The sequence below is a fragment of the Chionomys nivalis genome, chromosome 2 (genome assembly GCF_950005125.1).
Source record: "Chionomys nivalis chromosome 2, mChiNiv1.1, whole genome shotgun sequence".
Classification (NCBI taxonomy): domain Eukaryota; kingdom Metazoa; phylum Chordata; class Mammalia; order Rodentia; family Cricetidae; genus Chionomys; species Chionomys nivalis.
This window is the reverse complement of record NC_080087.1, coordinates 45,367,412-45,393,764: the sequence shown is the minus strand read 5'-3', so window position 1 is coordinate 45,393,764 and position 26,353 is coordinate 45,367,412. Positions and strand designations below refer to the sequence as shown.

At 39.2% G+C, this 26,353-nt stretch overlaps 1 protein-coding gene across 1 annotated transcript in view; it reads right to left on the bottom strand.

Annotated features, from left to right (window-relative positions):
• The window catches only part of Tbc1d32 (TBC1 domain family member 32), a 220,742-nt gene that overhangs the window by 114,875 nt on the left and 79,514 nt on the right, over positions 1-26,353 (bottom strand). Inside the window, exons 18-21 of the mRNA XM_057761363.1 lie at positions 25,848-25,986; positions 20,680-20,767; positions 17,586-17,704; positions 7,465-7,581 (exon numbers count right to left, since the gene is read on the bottom strand). Of these exons, the coding sequence (XP_057617346.1) occupies positions 7,465-7,581; positions 17,586-17,704; positions 20,680-20,767; positions 25,848-25,986 (463 nt within the window). The remainder of the gene's footprint in view (positions 1-7,464; positions 7,582-17,585; positions 17,705-20,679; positions 20,768-25,847; positions 25,987-26,353) is intronic.

Sequence of the window (26,353 nt, the reverse complement as noted above, 5' to 3'; positions counted from 1 at the left end):
TTCTGACAGGTATAAGATGATATCTCAAAGTTGTTTTGATTTGCATTTCTCTGATTGCTAAGGAGGTTGAGCATGACCTTAAGTGTCTTTTGGCCATTTGAACTTCTTCTGTTGAGAATTCTCTGTTCAAATCAGTGCCCCATTTTTTAATTGGGTTATTTAGCATTTTAACGTCTAGTTTCTTGAGTTCTTTATATATTTTGGAGATCAGACCTTTGTCTGTTGTGGGGTTGGTGAAGATCTTCTCCCAGTCAGTAGGCTCCCTTTTTGTCTTAGTGACAGTGTCCTTTGCTTTACAGAAGCTTCTCAGTTTCAGGAAATTTGGGATCAACCTACCCCTGGACCCAGCAATACCACTCTTGGGAATATACCCAAGAGATGCCCTATCATATGACAAAAGCATTTGTTCAACTATGTTCATAGCAGCATTATTTGTAATAGCCAGAACCTGGAAGCAACCTTCCATGTCCTTCAATGGAAGAATGGATGAAGAAAGTGTGGAATATATATACATTAGAGTGCTACTCTGTGGTAAAAAAACAATGACTTCTCGAGTTTTGCATGCAAATGGATGGAAATAGAAAATACTATCTTGAGTGAGGTAACCCAGACCCAAAAAGATGATCATGGGATGTACTCACTCATAATTGGTTTCTAGCCGGGGATAGGGGCCACTGAGTCTATAATTTGTGATCCTAAAGAAGCTAAATAAGAGGGTGAGCCCAAGGAAAAACATATAGTTATCCTCCTGGCTATGGGAAGTAGACAAGATTGCCGGGCAAAAAACTGGAATCTTGGGGTGGGGTGGGATGGAGGTAAGGGGAGATGGGGAGAGAAAAGTGTGAAGGAGAGGATGGGGGGAACTTGGGGAAACGGGATGATTGGAGATAAAGGAAGGTTGGATAGGTGAGCAGGGAAGCACATATCTTAGTTAAGGGAGCCACCTAAGGGCTGGCAAGAGACTTGAACCTGGAGTGGCTACCAGGTGCCAGGGCAATGTCCCCAGTTAGTTCCTGGGCAGCTGAGGATAGGGAACCTGAAATGACCCTATCCTATAGCCATACTGATGAATATCTTGCATATCACCATAGAACCTTCATCTAGCGATGGATGGAGATTGAGACAGAGGCTTACACTGGATCACCGGACTGAGCTCCCAAGGTCCTAACGAGGAGCAGAAGAAGGGAGAACATGAGCAAGGAAGGCAGGACCACGAGGGGTGCACCCACCCACTGAGACAGTGGGTCTGATCTATTGGGAGCTCACCAAGGCCAGCTGGACTGTGACTGAAAAAGCATGGGATAAAACCGGACTCAATGAAGACTGATGAGAAGCCAAGGACAATGGCACTAGGTTTCGATCCTAATACATGAACTGGCTTTGTGGGAGCTTAGCCTGTTTGGACGCTCACCTTTCTGGACGTAGATAGAAGGACCTTGGTCTTCCCGCAGGGCAGGGAATTTGGACTGCTCTTCAGTATCGAGAGGGAGGGGGAATGGAGTGGGGGGAGGAGAAGAGGAGTGGGGATAGGGGGAGGGAAGTAGGGGGAGGGCAATATTTGGGAGGAGGGGAGGGAAATGGGAAATGGGGAGCAGGTGGAAATTTTAATTAAAAAAGAATAAAAATAAATAAATAAGTAAAAAAAAAAAAAAAAAAACCCGGACTCTCTGAACATGGCGGACAATGAGAGCTGATGAGAGGCCAAGGACAGTGGCACGGGGTTTTGATCCTACTTCATGTTTTGGCTTTGTGGGAGCCTAGACAGTTTGGATGTTCACCTTCCTAGACTTGGATGGAGTGGGGAGGACCTTGGACTTTCCACAGGGCAGGGAACCCTGACTGCTCTTGGGGCTGGAGAGGGAGGAGAAGAGGAGTGGGGGGAGGGGGAGAGGGGCGGGAGGAGGGGGAGGGAAATGGGAGGCGGGGAGGAGGCGGAAAATTTTTTTTCAATAAAAAAAAAAAGACTAATTTGGGCTACAGTGTAAGACTATGACTCAATTGAAAAAAAAAGGCAAATGTAAATGAATTAAAAAACAAAACACAAAACCCTGTTTTTGTGTGTATTTTAAGTACAAATCCAAAAACTTTCTTTATATATAAATTCATCAATGGATTTAATTACAACATATTACTGTGGCTGGCCAATAAGGAAAAAAGGTTTAGGTAAGGAAAAAAGTCAAATAAAATTTATTCATTCTATATGAATGATGCCATGGAAACAGTCCCAGCACATGAATAAGAGGTGAGAGATGAATTTATAAGAGAAAGAAGTAATAAATAATTCAAAATACATTCGAGAAATCAACTATAAGCACACACAAAAAAAGGTAAATTTATCCTAGCAAGATCTAAGCCTCAGCACTTAAGAATGAATATACGGGGCCAGGGATATAGCACAATTGGTAGTGTCTGCCTAGCATGCACATGGCCCAACAAAAACTAGGCATGCTGGTTCATGCCTATAATCCCTGCACTCATCAGGTGGAGGAAAGAGGATCAGAAGTTTAAGGGCCTCCTGGGGTATACAGCAAATTCATGGCCAATTTGGATCACATGAGAACCTAGCTCATATATATGTCTGTATGTATACTATCTCATATATACCATAAATATATATATGTGTGTGTGTATCACAGATATATATTCATATTCACAAATCTATTGATAACTTGTACAAATGTGTAATAATAAGTTTAAACTAGAAAATATTGATGAATAATGGAGAATAAAAAGACTCTTCTTAAAGCTCTGTCACTGTAATCTGCAGTCGTCTTCTTAGCTGGGCACTCTGTTCCAACCATCATGTAATGAAATGAACATACAACTCACGTTCATACACCCAGCTGCACCTCTGTCTTCATCACTTAGCACAAATTTGCACAGCTATCTGAATACAAAGCTAAGCATACTGATGGCGGGTGACACCTGGGAGATCTGAAGTTTTAGATTTAAATCAAAGAAGTAGATTAGGAAGAACAAAATGATGAGAATATATGGTATTGCCAACAAGCTGATGGAAGGAGAGACTGAAACAATCCATCAACAACAATGCATTTTCAGAGAAAAAAATGTTATAGTAAATAATTTCTTCTTCAAAGAGGATTACATTGATGTAGCCCCACCCAGGGAAGAAAGCGGAACTCATAGTAAACCTGTCTTATGGAGAGCACCATAACCATGCTGGTTTCTAATCACCACAACATGTCAGGAAAAGAATTAGCTTCTTAAACAAAAATAAGCCAGCAAAAGCTAGTGGAATGCCCGGAATTAGCAGTCTGCAGAAATACTACTTCAAAGGATACTGTCCATGTTGAGAATTTATTCAGTAAGCTAGCAGTCAGTCTAAAACCAGGACTGGATAAACAAAGAAGAATTCAGTATAAGTAGTGTTGTGGAATATTATTTTAACTAGAAAAGACATGTTACATGTGTTTATGCTGCAGAATATTACTTTAAGTGTGTAAAGGTGTATTATATTTATTTAATTATGTAAGGATGTGTGTTTAATTATGAAAAGATATGTTGCATCAGTTGCACCTTGTCTGCCTAAGGCACCGGATTGGCCTAATAAAGAGCTGAAAGGCCAATAGCAAGGCAAGAGAAAAGATAGGTGGTGCTGCTAGGCAGAGAGAATAAATAGGAGGGCAAATGAAGGCTCAAAAGAAGAAGGAAGAGAAGAAGGAGAGAAAGGACATGCCTGGGGCAAGAAGTCAGGCCGACACCAGCTAGACAGACATAGAGAGGCAGTGAAAGTAAGATATACAAAAGTAATAAAGGTAATAAGCCATGAGGGAAAGGTAGATAAAGAGAAACAGGTTAATTTAAGTTAAAAGGGCTAAGGCTGAGCATTCAAAGTTAATAGTCTCTGTGTCATGATTTGAGAGCTGGTTGATGGCCCAAAAGAAAAAGCCTGGAATAAAGTAGGCACACATTTGAGGGCCCATCTAGTCAACTGGTTCAGTGCCCATATTCATGCTATCTTGACGCTTTTAGGAAATGAACAAATACATGATAAGGAATAGGTCAATAAGGCCCTAAAACTATATATTCCAAGAGTGGATTACCCTGGTTAGCCTGTAATAAAAATGAACCCCCATCAAGTTCCTTCCTTGGGACTTTTTATCATGGGGAACTAGAGGAAATGACCACTCTTCAGTGGTCATACAGTAAGGAGGTTAAATACCAACCTCCTAAAAGTCTGTCTGTGTCGTAATCCCCAGAACTTGAATGTTTGGACAAGGGATCTTTGAAGATGGAATTAAGTTAAAAATCTTAGTCATTTTAGGTAATCCAAGACAAATATCCTGAGAAAAGAAATACAGAGGAAGATTCCAGCCAGGAAGAGATGACGGCCATGTAAACATAGTTAGGCATGTAAAAAACTGGAGTCGGGCAGCAACAAGACACGAAATGCCTACAATACATTTATATGATGGATGGATGGATAGACAGACAGACAGACAGGCAGACAGATGATAGATAGATAGATAGATAGATAGATAGATAGATAGATAGATAGATAGATAGATGATAAACAGATGGAAGATTGATAGATGACAGATAAAGATAAAAGAAAGATAGTAATCGATGGATAGAAGAAAGAGAATGGATAGATAGATGTTAGAGAGATGAACAGTTCATTTAAATAGACTCATGTTTCTGCCCAAAGTCATAGACTTAAGTGACAAAACCCTAGTCACAGGCACTGTAAACCTTCCTCTGGGTTTTCAGTCAGGTACTCCAAGAGATTCCCCAAAAAACATAGGCTTTTGTAGCTGCCTCCCACAATAAGACCCTGAAAACATGGTATTCTGGACACAGGACTTGTAGGAACTGAGCTGCAACTGATCTGGAAGCCTCTACCCTGAGGACATAGTATCAGAAAGTGCTATGCAAATTCCAAGGGAGAAAAGAACCCCACAGTTCTCATTAGCTGTGAAACTTACAAGCCACAACAATTATTGGCCTGGCAAAATATCCTCAATGGTGCAATAGTGGCATTTTTATATTGGAAGTGACCAACTGTCTAATTGGATTTAGGGTCTGCTTAACAGGACGGGGGAGAGGGGAATCATGCCTTATACTGCAAACCCAGACAACTACTAATGGCTGGGAAATCATATACTGTATAAGAAAACCTATAACTGTCATCTTCCTAAGCTAATACAGTTTCTAACTATATTCTAAATACTTCTCCTTATATGCACAGATAAGTGCCGCTCTCACTCCTTACCAAAGAAGTTTCTTTCTGAACAGACGGTGACAATTGCAGAGTCTCATAATGGATGAAACTGCAGAGAACAAGTTAACATAAGGTACACAACTCCAGTGGCTTCACAGTGTACATCAGCATCCTGCTAACGCTGATGTACAGTGTAACCCCTACACCTAGGGCTCAGGGAAAGTGGCAGAAGAAGGGACAAAAATATTTACTATCCAGAAAACCAGGATGTCAACAGCATGACAGCATCACCTGGGTTTGACAGAGAAGCTGCACCATGAAACTTCAACAATGTGATTGTCTAAAGACCTAAACAATGACACCAAGCAAATGGTGAACAAGACAGTCGGTGTGACAAAGTGGATGAGAGATACTGTACAAGGTCCCACTCCTAGCTGAAGAGCTACAATCAATCAATGGCTGTTGAAAGAGAGGGAATCCATTTTCTCTAGGGAAAAGCTCCCCAATACATTATTGAGCTGGACAGTTTTAGGTCAAATTGGCATCAGCTAAAGTCATTTTAGAGGAGGGAACCTCAATTAAGAAAGTGTTTTTATAAGACAGGGCTGTCGGCAAGTCATTAGGGCAGTTTCTTAATTAAAGGTTGATGAGGAAGGGCCCAGCCCACCGTGGGTGGTGTCATCCAAGCTTGTGGTCCTACAGCTTGTGCTATAAGAAAGCAGGCTGAGCAAACCAGAAAGAGTGAGCTAGGAAGCAGCATCCCTCTATGGCCTTTACATCAGCTCCTGCAATACCAAATAGACTCAGTAAGGGGTGTGTGTGTGTGTGTGTGTGTGTGTGTGTAAAACAATAATAAAAAGAACTGTGAGTTTGAGAGAAGTTGGAGACACAGAGTTTGAGGAAAGAGAAAGGTGAAAATGATGTGCATATAGTAATCATGTATGAACTCTTCAATGACAGAGTCCTGCCTAGATTCCTGAGAAGGGAGTTTAGCTCTGATGACACCTTTAATTACTTCTATCACAAACTTCAAGTTTCCTCTCACCTTCTTTTTGAGTCTGCAAAAGACATTTAACACACATTTGCTCCACTAAGAAATTTTAAGTACATAATAGAGTGATATTAATTATAAGCATCCTGTTATACAATAAAACTTTAGGATATTTTTACTTGTGTAACCAAAACCTTGTCCATGGGGATAGTTCTTTGCCTTCTTGCCCAGCCTTAGTCCTGGCAGCCAACTCTGACTCCTGAACTATTTTAGAGTCCTCTCATTAGTGGTGTCACACAACGTTTGTGCTTCTTATCTGTATTACACTTAGCACAGTGCCCTCTTTTGGTAGATGGGAAAATCAATATCTAACCCATTCATAGACACAAACAAGTCAAGCAGTAGAATAAGAAAGCTAACCATCAAGTTCATAAGCAATAAGATAAAATTGAGCACAAGCAGATGGTACTGGGATAATTTAAGAACATAAGAGACCCTGCAGTCTTAAAGATCCAGTGAGAGACATCCCTAACTTTACATTTTACTCCAAAATAGTTACCAAAACTTCCCCACAAGAGAAAGCAATTTTATGAATTTAAATGTTTGGAATTATCAAAAGTGAAAAGTATTCAAGAAGAACAATACCATTTCTAAAACCAATAATATGTAAGACAAAATGACAAGGAAAGCATAATGTTTGGAAATAGAATTTCAGTATTCAGTAATTCCTTTCTAATCCTTGCGTATGTGTGTTCATGCACACATGTTTATACATTTGTGTTTAATTCATAAACACCCAAAGACAATGAACTACATCCTCTTTAATAGTTAAACCAAGCCAATAATATAAGCAATTTTAAGTGTAATTAAGCTTCAAATTAAATATACATATACTGTCCTTGTGGACATAATACAAAATTCATTAAAACATAGTTTGAAAATATATTGGACTCTATGGATATAATTTATTCTTTATTATCCTAGTCAGTGATAGAGCAACATAGCATGGTTATTAAGCTACCTAGAACCCATTTCTACAGAAGTTAGATATATACCAAGTTGTTTTCCTGGCTATAGGGGGTTAGCTTTGCATTCTGATAGGTAAAGGAACAGGTGCGTGGCCTGGACCAAAGTTTCCATGCATAGGTAATATGCATGGAATATCAAAAGGTGATATTCCAGGGATAAGTAATCAATTTAGACTTTGATAAGCATGGGGGATTATGTCTTTGCTACCAATATCAAACAGTAAGCAAGGAGGTAAGAGAACAATTGAAAGAAAGTAACTTACAATAATACATGTTGGAACTTCACGAAGAGAATATTCTGCCTTATTGGGAAGTTCTTGATTGCCTGTTAGCTCATACACAGCAGGGTAGGACAGCAGATTCACCAGCGCTAGGAAGGACTGGAGGAAGGGATGAGACATTGAAGTAGCTCATTTTTCTTTTTAATATTGCACAGAAAGAGTCATTCATGTAAATGTTCCAGCCCTCACGCATGTCTATGAGGGTAGTTTTAAAAATAAATCTATTGCCAGTGTGAGATATCTACCCATAATATGTTAAAATAACAAAATAGCAATATTTTAAGAGCTTAGAGTGCTAATATAACAACTGTTAAGGAGCTCATGTAAGAGCTACGGAGCACATATAAGAACTAGAAGACATTTCCAAATGTTATGCAGTTCCCGCAGTTAGATTCTGGTAAAAAATGAAAACGCTCCTGCTTTCTCACTCCTTATACCATTGTTACTAAGAAAACACAAGAGAGTAATACTCGAAGGCAAGATAATAAAGTCTATATATTCTCAAGCTTAGACCATAAGATTGTCACATACTCAATGAAAACCAGTAGAATGCAGACATTCTAGTTAATTTTGAAAAGCCAGGGCCTTCCTAGGAGAAGTAGCTCCTTTACCCCAGCCTGATAATACCAGGTTCATCTCTCCATGGCATTTACAGGCCAAGTACATCTCTCCATGACACTTTAGTACATCTACTTAACAGCAACTAGACAGATTTTCCCCACAAATTCCATTCTTACTCTTATCTCAAAAACATTCCATGGGTAGCCATCGTGAGACAGCAAGGAGAGCCAAGTTCTCTAGATGACTTTCTTCTGCCTCTCCAAAGTCTCATTTCTCACCTTTCTCCAAAATGAAATCACGTAGCCTCCTTCAACTGACTGTCACCTACACAAACTTCTCTTGTCCTGCTAACGTGCCCCACCTGCCCTCAACTACACTGACGTCAAAAAGAAAGTCTGGCACTTTCTTTCCAGTAGCCTCCATCTTCTTCCCAGAGTTCCACACATTACTAGTTTGTATATTACTTGTAATTATTTGTAAGCATTGTGTTCTGCTTAACAGTTTGATATTTTAAAAATTCGGTAGACTGAAAATTCATGAATCAGATTTTTCACTATAAAAAAATTAAAATTTGAGAAAAATAAAAAACTACTTGATTTTATTTCTCATTAATAGATAAGGAAACTGGAAGTTGTGATAATAACACATTTGTATAAGAACTAAACTACATTTTCTCTTTTTCTGGCTAAAGTTTCTCTCTGCAAATAAAAACATAGCTGTCTGATACTATTTAGTAGGGACAGCCAGTATTCAGTCCTTGTTTGTGAATAGAGAAAGCAGAATTTACTTCCCGTTTCCTCCCTTATACTCAATGGAGAGCCACTTCACAAATTACAGTGCCATGTGGTGAACATATACAAGATACAGTGCTCTGGAGCGATTGTATTTCTGGATAAAAATGAACATGTATTAAGTTTAAGGTGTCCATGTTCCCCCACCAGCTACAACCTTTTAAAAACAAAGATAAAATTGCTCACCAACTCTAACAACAAAAAGTAGGATTTAAACCTAATATATATTAGCATAACAGCAAAATTACCAAATAATAAATGTAATGGTTTAGTTAAAATTTGTACAGCATGCTTAGTTAAGAGAATACTATGCGGGAATACTGTCACTCTAGATGAGAGTAGGAAGGAGGAGGGAAAAGACTGGTTATCAAGGAAAGCATTTTAAAGAAATGTGTCTCTAAATTATGATGAAAGGAACCACAAGGAAACTAGAGGGCTCATGGCTACCAACAAAACCATTGCATAAATAAATTCACCAAGCAGGTGTTATGCAGAAGGATGATTTGCAGATTTCATTATAACTTTTAAAAATTCATCTTAATATCTAAAGACTACATCAAAGGTAAAATGTAACAACTTAAAGTGCTTTAAACATTTCATGATATTAACCCATTAATATCTAGTATAATAATAAATAAATTTCTTCTCTATAGTAATGGATTACAAATACAGTTTATAAATTGAATACATATCTACTTTAAAAGGAAATAGATTACTTTATCAATCATATAGTAACATATTGAGGGTTTCTTATTATTTATATAGACTAGCTCTACACATGTTTATGGAATCTCTTTTCTAAGAAACAAAATAATTCTGTTGGTATATAGTTGTAATAAATCTGATATGCTACTCTGAGCAAATCAAGTAGAGCTTCAGATGAAAACAGTCCAATTATTGTATTTGAGAACAAATAACCTGCATATAATTTTAAAGAGAGTTCAAGAAAATTTCAGATTACCCCAGGAGCCAACAAACCCACTAGACATTTTAAAGGCACTTAGCATATTATAAAACTATTTTCAATTAGTTCCCACAAAAGTACATTAAATGTATTTGTGGTATCAGATACCCTAAAATTGAAACAGCACAAAACATTTATCTTCTCATGAGTGTTTAGGAATAACAAGGTTTTATATAATAATGCTAATGAAACTAGAAGGTCTAGTGGTTAATAAATTTTAATGTTGACATTTCAAGTTTAGAATTACTTAAAGTAACAAACTTCTTATGAATAAAACTTAGAGGCTCATAATGACTACCCACTCAAAATATTTTAATACCAGCTGCCTGTAACAGTTGTGCCAGGTGCCAATTAAAATATGAGTGAAGCAATAGTCCCTGCCCTGCAGGACAGGACCACACACCATGTGGTCATTCCATTCAGTACTGTGAACGGCATGATGGTGCTGTCCTCTGGAGAAAGGTCAGAGGTGATGAGGAAGATTACTACAAGGCAGAATAAGGGAATGTGGAGTTGTGGTTCAGAGAAAGCTGGCCTGAGAAGATGCAGAGGTGTGCTAATAAGATCTGCCCCCCACTCTAGGAAAGAGGAAAATTTGTACAAATTATCCTTTTTACTTTAGAAAGAAGAAAATACTTTGGAAAATTATTTAAGAAGTATGAAACTAATTTTGATTTCCAAGTTTCAAAAGACAGTTCTATTTTATCAAGACTCTTAGGAACACATCAGGAGGTTGACCCAAGGAGATAGTATCAAGTGTGGAATACTGATCCATGGTAGAGAACATGCTTAGAATACACAACATCCTGAGTTCACTCCCCAGTACAAGAAAACATGTGATAACCAACTGTTTGCTGAATGGATTTAAGGTCACTATGCAGGAGAAGACTCAGGCCTGGTACTATAAACCTGGCCAAAAACCTGAGACTGGGAAGTCACAGACCTCAAGGAAGAACCTACCACTATTAGTCTAAGTGGACAAACTATCAAACTGCCTTCTAAATACGCAGTCTTGTTTTTTTTTCTATTTTTCACTTTGTGTTTTAAGATTTTTTTAAAAAAATATATCTGTATGTGTCTATGTCTGTGTTAATGCATGCCACATATGTTTAGTTGCCCACAAAAACCACAAGAGGACACTGGATACCCAAAAGCTGAGTTAGGAATGGCTGTAAACTACTGACATTGTAGGAATCAATCTACAGTTGATTATATATCTACAATTTACAATCTATAAAAAAGCCATGCATTTTCTTTCTCAATATTTAACTTTTTAATTTTTTTAAGATTTATTTATTTTATTTATTTGTCTGCTTGCATGTATGTATGCGATGTGTGTGCCTGTGTGCTCAGAGGTCAGAAGAAGGCATCAGATTACCTGTAAGTAGGAGTTACAGATAGTTGTGAACCATCAATGTGGGTGCTAAAAAACAAGCCCAGGTCTTCTGCAATGTATTTTCAAATTGTCTTTGAAAAAAAGTAGGTTGTATCATATTCCATGATGACATTTTGAAACTAAATTTGGTTCTCTTACTTTGTTAAGCAGTATATTAGGTCTTATGCAGTAGACCAGGGAAAAAATGAGGTATTAATGCCAAAAAGCAGTAAAGGAAGACTCTCATCCAAAACCACTACCTTCTCCTATCAACAAAAGGCCCTCTCCTTAAACTCTGCTAGGAAGATTTTGTTGTTATTGCTGTTGGTGTTATTTTGTTTTCAAGACAGGGTTTCTCTTTGTAGCCCTAGCTGTCCTGGAACTTGCTCTGTAGACCAGCATGGCCTCGAACTCAAGAGATTTCCCTGCCTCTGACTTCTGAGTGATAGGATAAAAGGTATGTGCCACCACCTCCTGCCTTTGGGACTTTTCTGTTTTTAAATACCAATAATTATTCTGTAAAATGTGGTCATTCATATCTACTAAAATTAGGGATTTTTTTCTATTATTTTGAATGTGTTGAATTACAATTTTATTTAGAATACTGATTAACCATGCATTCCTATTGTAAATATTAACTGACCAGAATGGATGTCTTTTATGTATTTTTGTATTTTATGTGTATTTCTAGATGAATGAATCTTGTATGAATTTCTGAATTCCATTTAATAGATTTGCTAAACAGTCTCGGTGTACACTCACCTTCGACTATGACTGTCTTCTCACTGGTAGTTTCATCACCTCATTCTTTATCATTATTACATCTTCTAATCTGTATTTCCAGGGGCTCTTAGGCTCCCTTTCTTCTCTGTGGGTAGTAGTCTTTTGTTTCTGAATCAAACTTTCCTCAATTTTGTTTTCTAAAAGAACTCACTGGTGCCCAATATCCTAAAACTATTTCAAAATCCACAGGTAGGGTCATCACATTTGGTCTATAAGGAGGTTCTTAACAACAAACCCACTTTTCCTAACTGTCAGAATAAGGGCCAAGAATGGAGTCATGTGAAGAGGACTCTGAGTGCTCGTGAAAACACTCCAAGAGAACAGGACAGAGAGAGCCTTGTGACCTCAGTTTCTTCAAAACCTGGGATTGTCCCTGAACTGTGTTTTCACGCCCCTCCAGGTGTGGTAGATAGGAGTGTGTTTTCACGTTCCTCCAGGTGTGGTAGATAGGAGTGTGTTTTCACGCCCCTCCCAGGTGGGGTAGATAGGAGTGTTTTTTCATACCCCTCCAGGTGGGGTAGATAGGATTGTGTTTTCACACTCCTCCCAGGTGTCGTAGACAGGAGTGTGTTTACGTCACAGTACTCACTATCACTTGCTGGTTTTACTCAATTACTCAAATGCTTAATCTATCCTATGGAAAAACATGTTTTTGCCATGTCCTGCTTGTCCTTGTGACTGTACACAGCTTGAAGTTATGAGAATTTTCTCAGATGACCTTTCTTCGTCCTCAGAGTATAAACTGTCTGAATCTCTGAATAAAGCTTGCTATTGCATGAGACTTTAGTCTGCCTCGTTTATCAGTACCATTCTCCCAGGTCCCCCTACCTCTAAGAACAGTGCTACCTAACTATTAGCTTTTCTTTTTGGATTGAGTCATTTTCTAAGCACATTTTAAGTGCTTAAAATATTATAAAGTGGTTTATAATATTGATATGTTGCTTTTTAGTACTCATGCAATCTTCGGTCACACTTCAATATTCAGTACAATTACTGATATTTATAACACAAAGCATTTTCTTCATCAGTCTAGTGAATAGTGTACCAGTTTTTACCGTCTTAAAAAACTTTTGGCTCGACTCCATTTCTCTAGTTCACCTGTGTTCTGCTTCATTAGCTTCTGCTCTAGTTTCATTCTTTCTCTTATGCATCAACCTTGCTTTAGGTGTGATGTGTTCTTTTTTGTAGTCAGTGTAGAAGGTGTAGTCATTATATTCATATTTTCATATTTTAATATAAACATTAATGCTAAAAATATTCCTCAGCACTCAGTACATTATCAAAATCCACCAATTTTATATATTGTATTTTCATTTTCACCCAGCTTGACATATTTTCAAGTCCCTTGTGAGGACTCCTTTAAGCCATATATTATGCATATGTATGTATGTATGTATGTATGTATGTATGTATGTGCATGTGTGTGTGTGCTGTGTAGTTGTGTGTGTGTGTGTATAGTTGTGTGTATGGGACTGGAGAGATGACTCAGAGGTTAAGAGCACTGCCTGCTCTTCCAAAGGTACTGAGATCAATTCCCAGCAACCACATGGTGGCTCATAACTATCTGTAATGTACCCTCTTGAGGAAGAGACCTGGTCAGTCATCCTCATCCACTTAGACCATAAAACCCAATAGGGACAAGTTCAACAGAACTGCCACATATAGGATGCCCATACATGTTTCATCATTGCCAGGGCATAAATTTCCTTTCCTTTCGTTCATTCGTGTGTGTATGTGTATGTGTCTGTGTCTGTGTATTCTCTCAATATGTACTTATTGATTCAGGGTCTAACTATGTAGCCTTGGCTGGCCTGGTGCTCTCTATGTAAACCAGAATAGCCTCAAATTCACGGAGATTCACTTTCTTCTGCCTCTAAGTGCTAGAAATAATGGTGTATACTACTGCACCTGACAGGCCTCTATATAATTAAAATATATTATTAGGATAAAACAGTTAAAGTTATATCTTCCTGATATGTCAGTCATTTATGAAATGATTATCCTATTTTTCAGTAGTATTGATCTTTGGTGACATTAAGTATGCCATTTGTGACATTAAATATGGCCATACCAATTGTGCTGGTTAGTGTTTGGTCAACATGATACAACAGAATCACCTAGAAAGACAGAACTCTTGAAAAAAAAAATGCATCCATCTAAATGGGCTGTAAGCAAGTATGAAGGATATTTTTTTTTTTATATTGATGACAAATGTGGTAGGGCCCAGCCCCATTGTAGGCCATGCTACCCTTGGGCAGGAGGTCCTGGGCAGTATAAGCAAGCCAGTCAGATGAGCAACGAGGAATAAGCCAATAAGGCACCTGCTTCCAAAGTCTCTGCTTCAGTTCCTCCCCAACTTCTCTCAACAATGTACTCTGATTAGTACACACGAACCAAATAAACCCTCCCTCCCCGAGTTGCTGTTGACCATGGTGTTACCACAGCAGGGGAAAGCACACGAATACTATGGCCATGCCAGTCTTCTGATCTCCAGTGCGTTCCTGTATGTCTTTTTCCAATTCTTTACACAAAATCTATCTATATACATCTTTAAAGTGAATTTCACAAAAATAGCATATAGTCAGAACTTCTTTTCCTTATTATTTTTACATTCGCAAATTCACTTATTTTCTCAGTGTGTATGCGTGCATGTGTGTGTGCATGCATGTGTGTGTGTGCATGCTTGTGTGCATGTGTGCACTTGTGCGTGTGTGTGTGTCCTTTTAATGAAATACAATTGTTACCATGAACGTGGCCACTCTTCTCCTGTTTTCTCTTACTGACCTTCAGTTCCTTTGGTTCCCACATCTCAACCTCTTCTGAACTTTTTGTTTGCTAGGTTGTTATAGTTTCTGACATTATGGGCTATAGATCTCTGTTCTCAGTTTGACTAAGGTGAGACAGATTCTCAATGTGGTTTAATTTTTATTTTCCTAATGGCTAAAGATATTGAAAATTCTTCTATATATTTATTAGCATATTTTTACGTCTTTTAACAACAATCTGTTCAGTTTATCAGCCTGTTATGGACTAGATCCTATGACTTTGTGGGTTTTAAATTTTGTAGTTCTTTATATATTCTAGACAGTGATCTCTATTAAGACACAAAGCTGGCAAAGATTTTCTCCCAGTCTGTAGAGTTTCTCTTTAATCTTTGCTTTTTTCCTTTATTGTTCAGCTTTTAAATTCCATGTCAGCTGGGCTGGCTGGCTATTAAGTTCCAGTTGTCCACCTGTCTCCACACCCCCCGTGCTGGACTTAAAATCATGTGCCACCATGCCTGATTTGAAGAGTTTGGTTTGGGGATTTTTGTTTTTAGTAACTTTGATTGCTTGGTTTTTGTTGCTTATTGCTTTAATTTTAATTTTTTTGTCCTTTGGAGTTAAGATCGGGGCTGCCACAGCATGAATGTAGGATCAGAGGACGACTTTTGAGGATCAGTTCTCTCCTTTACCATGTGGGTCCTGGGGGTCAAACTCAGCCAGGCTTGCAACAAACACATTAAGCACTGAGCCACTCCACTAGCCTGCTCCTTGTTTTTAATGTAGGCTCTGGGGCCCAGACTGGGGTCCTTGTGCTCACAAAGCAGTTGCAGCACCAGCTGGCGTATCTCCGCAGCCTCAGAAGAAAGGACTGGTTGTAAGCTGCATTCTCAGCATGTGCATCACTAGCATGCAGAAGATGAATTCTTTTTAACTCTCTGGCTGGATTCAAACTTGGGCAATGTGGTGAGCAGCACAGTTGCTATCGTTTACAGGTGTAGCTCCTAGTTTGGGGCTATCACATGTTTGTAACACAAACAATCTGTTTGTGTTCTCCAGGCTCCCAACTCCATCTTCAGCTGCCAAACGACCCTATGTGTGGAATTCTACTCTACTCGCTTGTTAGATTGTGAGTTTCCAGCCTTACAACATCAATGGGTACTTTTCCTAAAGTTAAAATCTGTAGCCAGGTACGATGGCAGAAGCACTTGGGGGGCAGAGGCAGTGAATCTCAGAGAGCTGAAGGCCAGCCTGGTCTACATAGAGAGCTCAAGGTCAACCTGGTCTATAGAGAGTTCAAGACCAGCCAGGCTTACACAAAGCTACCCTGTCTCAACTACCTGTTGAATAGAGACTGTGAAGGAAGAACACCCTACAGTTCGCTGTCCTCCATTTACCGCCTACTTTTGGACCCTCGACATTTTAACTACTTCATTTTTAAGTTATTTTCTAATGTTCATGTTTTGTACAAGAATGAATCAGCCTAACACCCCACAGGAAAAAAGGGACTTCTGAAATTGTAGGTAGAGGGCAGTACTTTAAATAATTTTATGGTATTATTATACTAAAAACTGTTCAGGCTTCTACTGCAGGGGATCATTACTTCAACTAAAAGAACTTAGGAGCCTATGTTACACATAGGAAAAGGCATTACATTTTAAGAGAGTACTGGGTATGCACTTTCACAAAACGTGTGCAGCACTCCTATAGCTAATAGCACCTCCCCTCTGCCTGTTCCACAGCTCACTCCATCAGATGCAAACCCAAGGGCAAAAGCTTCCTGAGCCTCTGTACTGTTGGCTTGTGTTGTTTTAGGGACACATTGTTTTCCATAACATGCCTGGTCTTTTATTACCCTTTATTAAGAAAGACAAACACAGAAGAAGAAGAAGAAGAAGAAGAAGAAGAAGAAGAAGAAGAAGAGGAGGAGGAGGAGGAGGAGGAGGAGGAGGAGGAGGAGGAGGAGGAGGAGGAGGAGGAGGAGGAGGAGGAGGAGGAGGAGGAGGAGGAGGAGGAGGAGGAGGAGGAGAAGAAGAAGAAGAAGAAGAAGAAGAAGAAGAAGAAGAAGAAGAAGAAGAAGAAGAAGAAGAAGAAGAAGAAGAAGAAGAAGAAGAAGAAGAAAGGAAAAGTATACTTCCAATATATGTTCCAACAAATATTGATATGTTATAGCCCACTACACTTACTAATAAAAAGTACTTTTAGGTTTTAAATGAGAGAAGGTCCACTTAAGAAAGTGAGCCAGGCAGTGGGGGTGCACGCCTTTATCGCCTTTATCCCAACACTCAAGTGTTGGTGGAGCGGCGGGGCTGCGTCCTTGGCACCCAGCCGCCCGCATGGCTAGCTTATGTCCCAAAATAATTACATGGAAACTGTATATTTTTGAACACTGTCTGGCCCATTAGTTTTAACCTCTTATTGGCTAGCTCTTATATATTGATCTAACCCATTTTTAATATTTTGTGTAGCACCATGAGTTGGCTTACCAAGAAAAATCTTAACCTGCATCTGTCTGGAGTGGGAGAATCATGGCGACTGCTTGACTCAGCTTCTTTCTCCCAGCATTCTGTTCTGTTTACTCCGCCTACCTAATTTTCTGTCCTATCAAAGGCCAAACAGTTTCTTTATTAATTAACCAATGAAAACAACAGATAAAAAGATGACCCTCCTCCATCACTCAGGAAGCAGAGGCAAGTGGATCTTTGTGAGAATGCCTGGTCTACAGAGTGAGCTCCAGGACAGCCAGGGCTGCAAAGGGGAACAAACAAACAAGGAAGTTCGCTGCTTATGAGTGACATTGGTCAGGTTTCCATGGAGTTCTCCCTGTGCGATCTTCAAATATGCATTATTGTCACACATCTTCTTACCTTTTGACAGCTTCGGTCAATAGGATCCACTGGAGTAGCTCTGGGATGGGTCACCCTTACATCATCTCTTCCACATTCGAGATTGGACCACAACTCAGTTATAAGCGCACTAATGAAGCCTAGGAAAAAGTATTACTTATGTCATAGTCATAGCATAATTTATATTGTAGTATAAAATAGTATGGTCTGGCTTATGGAAGACAGCATTATTCTTATAAAAAGACTTATTTACTCTCACAGACAAAAAAACATTTGCATCTTACAAAAATAATAGTGTAATTTCTACTCTTGATAGAAATTGTATTTGCTTTTTTATTAAATGTTTATGATATTCCATCACCCCGTAACGTTAACTAAATCATGGGAACGTATTTCCCTGGAGACCGTTAAGAATGTGTTCAGGAGGGGGAGAAGAGAAAAGAGGCACCAGCAAGTCGGGCAGGCATCCAAAGAATATATTCACTTAATCCAATATTCATTTATAATTCCCCGTTTAAAACAATTTTGAACTTTGCTTCAATGAGACCTTTAAATTCTCTTGAGTCAAAAACTGTCTAACTACATTAAAATGAATATTAAAGCTGATTATTAAATTTTTCAAATCATACACTATGTCTATAAACCTAACATCTAATTACAAAGTCGGTATGCCTTAATTCCTGACCACATTTGATATATTTGTCCTTAAACCCACAACTAAGTGTAGTCCTCACTCCCCCCCATCAAGTAAACTTCTCTTTCCGACAATTAGGGACTATTTCAGAAAGACGGCTAGCTCAGTCGGTAGAGCATGAGACTCTTAATCTCAGGGTCGTGGGTTCGATCCCCACGTTGGGCGCCATTCTGTAGTAGGAGCTGCGGGGCTGCGTTCCTGCCACCCAGCTCCTGGATGCCTGGCTAGCTTTGCCCCAAAATAACAACACACAAATTGTATTCATTTAAACACTGTCTGGCCCATTTCTATTAATGTGTGTAGCACCTTGAGGTGCGCTTACCAGGAAGATTCTAGCCTACGTCCATCCTGGGTCGGAGCTTCATCGCGTCTACCCTGGGGAGCAGAGCTATGGCATCTCAGCTCACTTCCTCTGCCTCCCAGCATTCTATTCTGTTTACTCCACCCACCTAAAGGCTGTTTCTTTATTAGCCAATGACCTTCCTCCATCAACCAATCAAAATGCAGAGTGATGAAGTCCCATCCCAATGGCTATGACTACAATACAAATCCCACTTCTAAGGCTCAGGAAACATAACAGAAGATGGCGTGTTAAGACTGTAAGAACATGAGGCCAGGGAGTTTGCTGTGAGATTGTGTCTCCTAGAAATGTCAGAAGTTACACTCATGAAAACTGCCAACACAACTGCCTCAACATGAACTGAACAAGGACAACAATTTGACAAAGTGGACAGGAGAGAAAGCCTACAGAAGCCTCAACCCTACACTAAGAATTATAGGCAACTAAGGAATGCTGAGAGCAGGAAAAATATTTTTCCCTGGAGAAGCGCACACCAATTTGTTATCCAGTATCAAACAGTCAGCCCTAAAAACATACAAGTAATATTATAAAGACCAAGCAGATTACATTTATGATTTTAGGAATGTATATGAATATCCAATGTATTCAACGATAATAAAAAAAGAGGCCATGAATTTTTAAAGAGAGTAAGAAGTATTAGAGAAGGCCTGTACGAAGGAAAGGGAAGAGGAGGGCATAATGTAATTTTATTAAAATCTCAAAAAACAAATTTAGGTTAAACCAATGTGCTTATAACAAAATGAAAGAAGTGTTTTCTGGCACAACTGAAAAAAAATGCAGGCTCTAAAACTGAGAATATTGGGGTCTAATGTAAGAGTATAAATTAAGAATTTATTGATTAGTTTGTATTCACTGGTGGGGGGAGTCCCTCATCTTCTTCAGACACCAAGACATTTTAGTATTTGACAATGTAAATTCCAGCATTTCCACAACATACAAATGGGACAGTGCATGTGTAGGGGCTAATGTAATACCTGTAATGTAAGTAAAGTAAGCTTGGGAATCTGGAGTCATCCTAAGACCTGTGTAGAATTTCATTTACACAGCCACCTCAAGAAAAGTTTGAGAGGATAAGGTTCAAAAGCTTAACTACTCAATGACAAGCAAATCTGGGATTAAATCTAGTCTTCAAATGGTTCTATTAATATGTTCCTGCCCACAATGCTACATAGATTTTATTCTAAGTAAAAAAAAAAAAATGTGATTCGGTTTACAGCCAGTTTTGTCAAGAAAGCTATACAAAAGCCCAAATTGGTTGAGAAGAGAGAGAGAGAGAGAGAGAGAGAGAGAGAGAGAGAGAGAGGGAGGGAGGGAGGGAGGGAGGGAGGGAGGGAGGGAGGGAGGGAGGGAGGGAGGGAGGGAGGGGGAGAAAGAGAGAGAGATTTTGGTTTAAGTAGTAAAGCAATAGTGATCACGAAAACTGATATAATTCATCATCTCCAACTAGAAATTTCTCTTCTGTATCACAAATTATGTGTTGCTCAGAGTTCAGTAACCTAAACATGGGGCATATTACAATCATGGTAGCTTACTTCCCTACAAATCCAACTGATATTGGAAAAGACATATGAACAGCAAATTTCAAAGAGCGTGTGAAGGCTACAGAATGAGTGAAATGCTTTCGAGAGGGAGGCGGAATTATGGAAACAAGAAACGGTACAGATACCTGACTACTAGTACGAGTGTGCATTTGGATGCACATGCAAATCCACTAAACCAAACACTGAGCCATTCTGTCAGGGATAATTAACTATACCAAGACAGATGACATTCATTAGGCTTATAAGGTGAAGAGGGATCTTCACTATTGAACAAGCTTTAGCACAGATAATTAAGTACCACTGTTCTAAAAACAAAAAGGTAGATAAGAGTCTCCACATTCCATAAGAAAAATATTCAGCACTATAATTTCATGGAAGGCAGACACAGTCCTGTAAACTTTCTTTTTCATGGTCACACACTGGAAAGAAGTTTAGAGTTAGAGATATTCTGGAATTTTATCATGCTATTGTCCATTTGTTAACAATGATCACATTTTATCTATGAGGAACAAAACTTGCCTGAATTTTGCAGAGCTACTGCCCCTGCTGCTGTGGATGCCACCTGGACAACCAAAACTTCATAGCCGAACTTCTTCTGCCTGTTTATCTAACATAAAGAAGGCAACGAGAAGCAAGGAACAGGTCATGTTATTATATGCAATACAAACTTACATGTATAGCTAATTACTGCTCTTTAATTTGAAGATTAAAAATTTCTTTTGGGTGCTAAAAGCAGAAAAACAAACAAAAACAAAACCCTCACAGTGAATTAGTACTAATGTGATATTTTTAAGCATTTTATTTCTGATCTGAGTTGATGCCTAGCTCGTCTCTTGGTAAGGTGCTGAAGAGAAGAGTCCATGGTTAAGAGCACATACTGCTCTTGCAGAGGACCAAGTTCGGTTCCCAGCATCGATATCTCAAGACTCACAACCGCCTATAACTAACTCTAGCTCCAGATGACCCAACACGTTGGTCTCTGTGGACAGCTGAACTCACACACATAAATACACATGTGTAAATATTTTAAAATATATTTTTAAAGAATCACTTATTATTCCTGACCTACATTCTCTCATAAATAAAGGGACTTATTTCTCATAAAAAGGGACTTAGATCAAGTAGAAAGAGGACAGCTTCCAGTTCTGAATTCTACCATGTAATTATTACTAAATTCTATCATCCCATTATTACTAAGTTATATCATTCTATTATTACTAAATTATATCTTCCTATTACTACTTTTTAGGTCACTTCTTCATTTATATACTTTGACTGTCAGATTCTTCTTCTCCTTCCTTTTTTTTTTTTTTTTTTTTTTTTGAGACAGGGTTTCTCTGTATAACAGCCCTAGCTGTCCTGGAACTAGCTCTGTGAACCAGGATGGGCTTGGACTCACAAGGATCTGCCTGCCTCTGGAGTGCTGGGATAAAAGGCAAGCACCACCACTGCCCAGATACTGCCAGATTCTTAAATGGGCTAGTTGGAGAGAGGAAGGAGGGATCATATGAACAATGGGGGTTTAAGATCATGATAGGGAAAACCACGGAGACCACCGACCCCAGTTGGTGGGAGCTCAAGGCCTCTGAACTGACAGCTGGGGAACCTGAATAAGAACAAACTAAGCCCTCTGAATGTGGGTGGCAGTTATGTGGCGTGATCTGTTTGGGGGTTCCCTGGCAGTGGGACCAGGACTTATACTGGGTGCAATAACTGGCTTTATGAAACTCACTCCCTATGGTGAGATACCTTGCTCAGTCTTGATACAGGAGGGTGGGGCAACTTGGTATGCCAGACTTTTTTGACTCCCCAAGGGAGGACTTAGGACCCCTGAGGAGTGGATTGGGAATGGGATGGGGGGGGGGATACAGTAGAAAGGGGAAGGTGGGGGAACTAGATCTGGTATGCAAAATAAAAAAACATATAAAAAAAAGACTCAACAAAATGATACTTTCTCCCTTAAATAGCTATTTCTGGAGGATATTTTTGTTCCTAAGGAAGAGTTGCCCAATCCTAAACATCAGTACATTTGTTTCTGCTTAAAAATCCTTCAGTATTTGTCGCTGCACAAGAATAAACCTACTTGGGGTGAGCACAGAAGTGAGTCTATCTGGTCGCATTCATCAGAATAAGGAGGGCCAGCGGCACTGTGACACGTCCATCAGAATTTGCTAAGCTAGAAGATGTCCAACTTCTGAACAGATTAACCATTCAGAATTGCTACCTTAAAACATTTCATTAAAAGCATCTGATTTACATTCAAACTCTTTAAACATAAAGCATACCCTTAGTTTTGAGGGAAAAGAAAAAGTAGCTAAAAGAAGTTAAATGACCATGCTGAAAAGTAGGTCTATTTCATCAATTTTCTATTTTCCATTCCCTATATCTTTATAAGTTACCCTTGCTTTTCAATCCTGTTAAGCCATATTCCCCATTTTCCTTGAACTACAATCCACTGTTCTGCAGTGAGTGACACAGAAGTCCAGGAAGATAAACACCTATTCTCCATTCCCTGCATATTCCTGCCAAAGATCATTTTACTCCTTAAGTCCCTCCCACTAGTCTTGAAAACTGGAGAATTGGCAGCCACATGGTTAGTCCAATTCCCACTTATTCTGAAAAGGAAAAAAAGAAGGTATCGTAAGTTGGACACCTTATTAAACAAGTACGTCTTCATGCACACAGTCAAAAACTAGGAACGAAATCTGAGTTTTACCTCTATACCTAGCCAGCTAACAGCTCCATAAAACACATTTCATAACTAACCTGGACTCCCACCCTCTCTTATACAAAATTAAGAAAATAGCTTAGCCTTTAGGCGTCTTTGAAAACTGAGGATGTAAATGATGACAATATCTGGAATCGCAGGGCACAGTAAAGCATGACGAATATGCTAATGGAGAAGTAGCGCTGTAAATTCAGAGTCAAAGGAACAGGCACTTTTCCTGGCAAGCGAATGGAAAAACTAATATGTTTTGAAATTTACAAACATAAAAATGACATCTAATTCTAGATGTATCGTGTAAAGACATGTCTGCCTGATCTGAAGCACCTGAGTGAAAAAGAAAATGTGTTTGAGTTGCTTGCAAATCTTTGTAAAGAGAAACAATAAAGAGAAGCAGTATAAACAAAGCCTGAACAGTTAATTAGTATACAGGGACAGGTCTAAGCTCAGCTATGGAGGGTTCAAAATAACGTGGGACATTTGTAATAATATAAAAAGGAGGGATGAGAAAAGGTATTACATAGAATAAAATCCTAAATATGACGTTGGGAAATGTGTACAGGGTGAAATGGAACTAACAACCTGAAATGACACTAGAATAAAATAAATAAAACAGAATAAAACATCGTACAGGTGGCTGAGGTAAGTGTGCCATAAATTGAAGAACAGGGTAACTACAGTTTCTGTACTCACTGTCCACCTTCAATAAAACAAGATAAAAACATATCAGCACATACACACCTAACCTTGACAAACCCATGAAAATACAGAAACATATTTTACTCATGCAAAGAACATTAGGGGCCTACCTAAGAAATTATTTATTCTTCATGAACAGAGATAAGAAAAGAGGTCCTGAAACTAGCCCTTGTAGCCCAGGTTGGCCTTGAACTCCACCTGGCTCTGCCTCCCTAGAGCTGGGATTAAAGGTCACCAACCGCATGACCCTATTTTTTATAGTTTTAAACAAATGTAGGGGATTAGAATTTAAGAGAGTAAAAGGTAAGTACTTATCAGGAAACACAAAAACATCAAACACAATCGCTGCCGGAGATTTCAAAACAAAACACTGTGAAAGAACTGGTACAGGACTGGGGACCTGGCTCTGTCTGCAAAATGCTTGCTGCATACGCATGAGGTCAATTGGCCTGTGTCCCACCGCATTCGAGGATGGAGGGAGGCAGAGGAGGCTGGGCTCAGCAGCACATGCCTACAATTTCAACACTGCATAAGAAAAGACAAGATTGCTGGCAATCCTCGGGGCTGGCCAGCCATCTAGCCTAGCCCCAAATTGGTGAGTTCCCAGTTGAGAGACCCTGTCTCCAAAAATAAGATGGAGCTCCTTGCCATCTTGCAAGATGATGGGTGAAAACGCCGAGGAGTCCAACAGAAAGGAGAAGATACTTGCAGCGAAAAGGGCTAAGGCATTCCCAAAAGGGTAACCCGAAAATTAAAAGGTAAAAGGGAAGCCCCATTGCAGCTGAGAGCCGGACCTATTAGAGGAATTGGAAACATTCCCAATCTGTCATGAATCCCAGAAGGGTCCTGCACAAGGTAAGTACTCAGCTGCTAAATCCAAGGTTGAAAGAAAATAAAATTTAAAGGCATGGGAGGATCTTGCCACTGTCACAAAGCCAGCTGGAGGTGACAAGAATGGAAGTTTGGCAATACACCTAGGTGTTCTCTTGCCAAAGTACCACCAGGAAAGGGGCAAATCCAGGAGAAGAAAGTCTTCCACCATCATGTAAGAAGCTGCACACCACACCATGTCCAGACCTGACCATCTTCAATGGGCAGTTACAGAGCAAGAGAGTCTTCCTGGAACAGCTTGGGCACTCTGGTTTGTTGCCTGTGACTGGACCTACTTCCCTTAATCTCCTCTGCACAGAGCACATTAGAAACCAGCCACTGTCACCTCCATAAAAGCTGCTATCAGGGATGTTAATGTCCCCAAACATCTCACTGATGCTGACTTCAAGAAAAATAAGCTGGGCAAGTGCAGTGCCAGGGAGGCTGATCTTTGACTGGGAATGGGGGAAATACAAGATACTGCACAGGGCAAGGTTGATCAGAAAGCTATGACTTGACAGTCTGCAAAAGGTCAAGCTATTCCTCAGCTCCAGGGAAGTGTGCAGTCCTTTGGGGCTCTAACAAATGGAATTCATCCTCACAAACTGGTGGTCTAAGCTTCTTGCCAAAAACCTAATTAAGCAACCGATATGTATACTAAGAAAAGAAAGTGGAAAGCAATTTAGGAAGGCAGTTGACGTCAGTCTCCACATCCACCTAAGTGCGTGCACACACACACACACAGAGAGAGAGAGAGAGAGAGAGAGAGAGAGAGAGAGAGAGAGAGCGCACAGCATGTGTGTGCATGCCTTGATCCTGGTCAAAAGGCTAAGGAGCTACATAGAAAAATAACCTCAGCACAACATGTAAGATCCAAAAAAAAAATCCCAGAAATGTAAGGATCTTTATTGTGAGAGAAAAAAACCAAGTTGATTTTGAGTCAATTACTTTAGGCTATATGATGAAATACATTATCTTGTAAGTTTTATTTAACAGTTTAATATAATCTCTCTAAAGGGAAGTTTGTGTCTTTTAAAACACCCAAGGCCTAAATCTTCATTGATACATACATTTAGCCTTAACAGGATTTTTCCCCCTGAAGTTCCTCCCAGTTTTGGTACATATGGATGTACTATATCATGCTTATAAAACATCTGGAAAAGTAACTGAAAATTTCAATTCCATCTGCTGCTTGCAATTTCAAAATACAGCCACAGACAGCAATATCAACTACGTAAAGATTTCCTTTAAAAAAAAAAAATCAAGTGGTACAGTGCCACACAGCATTCTAACTGAAGCTTAATAACCTCATCACACACGGAGAGCAGAATGAAGCTCTCGACAGCTTTCATAACAACAATTCCTTTTGCTTAGAGCAGATGGTTATTCATACCTGGAGTTTTTTCGCATACTGGTTGAACATAAACGTCACACATTCATTGATGGCACCTGTTCTCTGAAGAAGAAGCAATCCTTTGGGAGTGGCAGCAAAGTTCAGTAAATCATCTAGCAAATTGTCTTCCCAAGCCACACTGGAACAGGGAAAGGGACATTTAATATCCACAAAACTGAAAATATGTAAGAGCAGCATGGACAAGAATTAAACTGACAGAGAATACACAAATTACAGGTTGTTCAGTAGATATTATGAACCATGATGGAAATCACTTCCATTCTGACAGCTTCCCAGCACTGATGATTGGAGTATTCACTTCAGGTGCAGCAATGAGACTAAGCCTCAATTTTTTTTATCCACGCTGTAATTTCCCATGATAATTCCACTGCACTTGGATTCCCTAAACCTCAACTCTCCATTATTGTTGTGCCTTCTGTTTATTAAAACATTTTTCTTATGGTCTAGAGCATAATATGCTTGTTTTCTTTTTTATTTTCATAAAT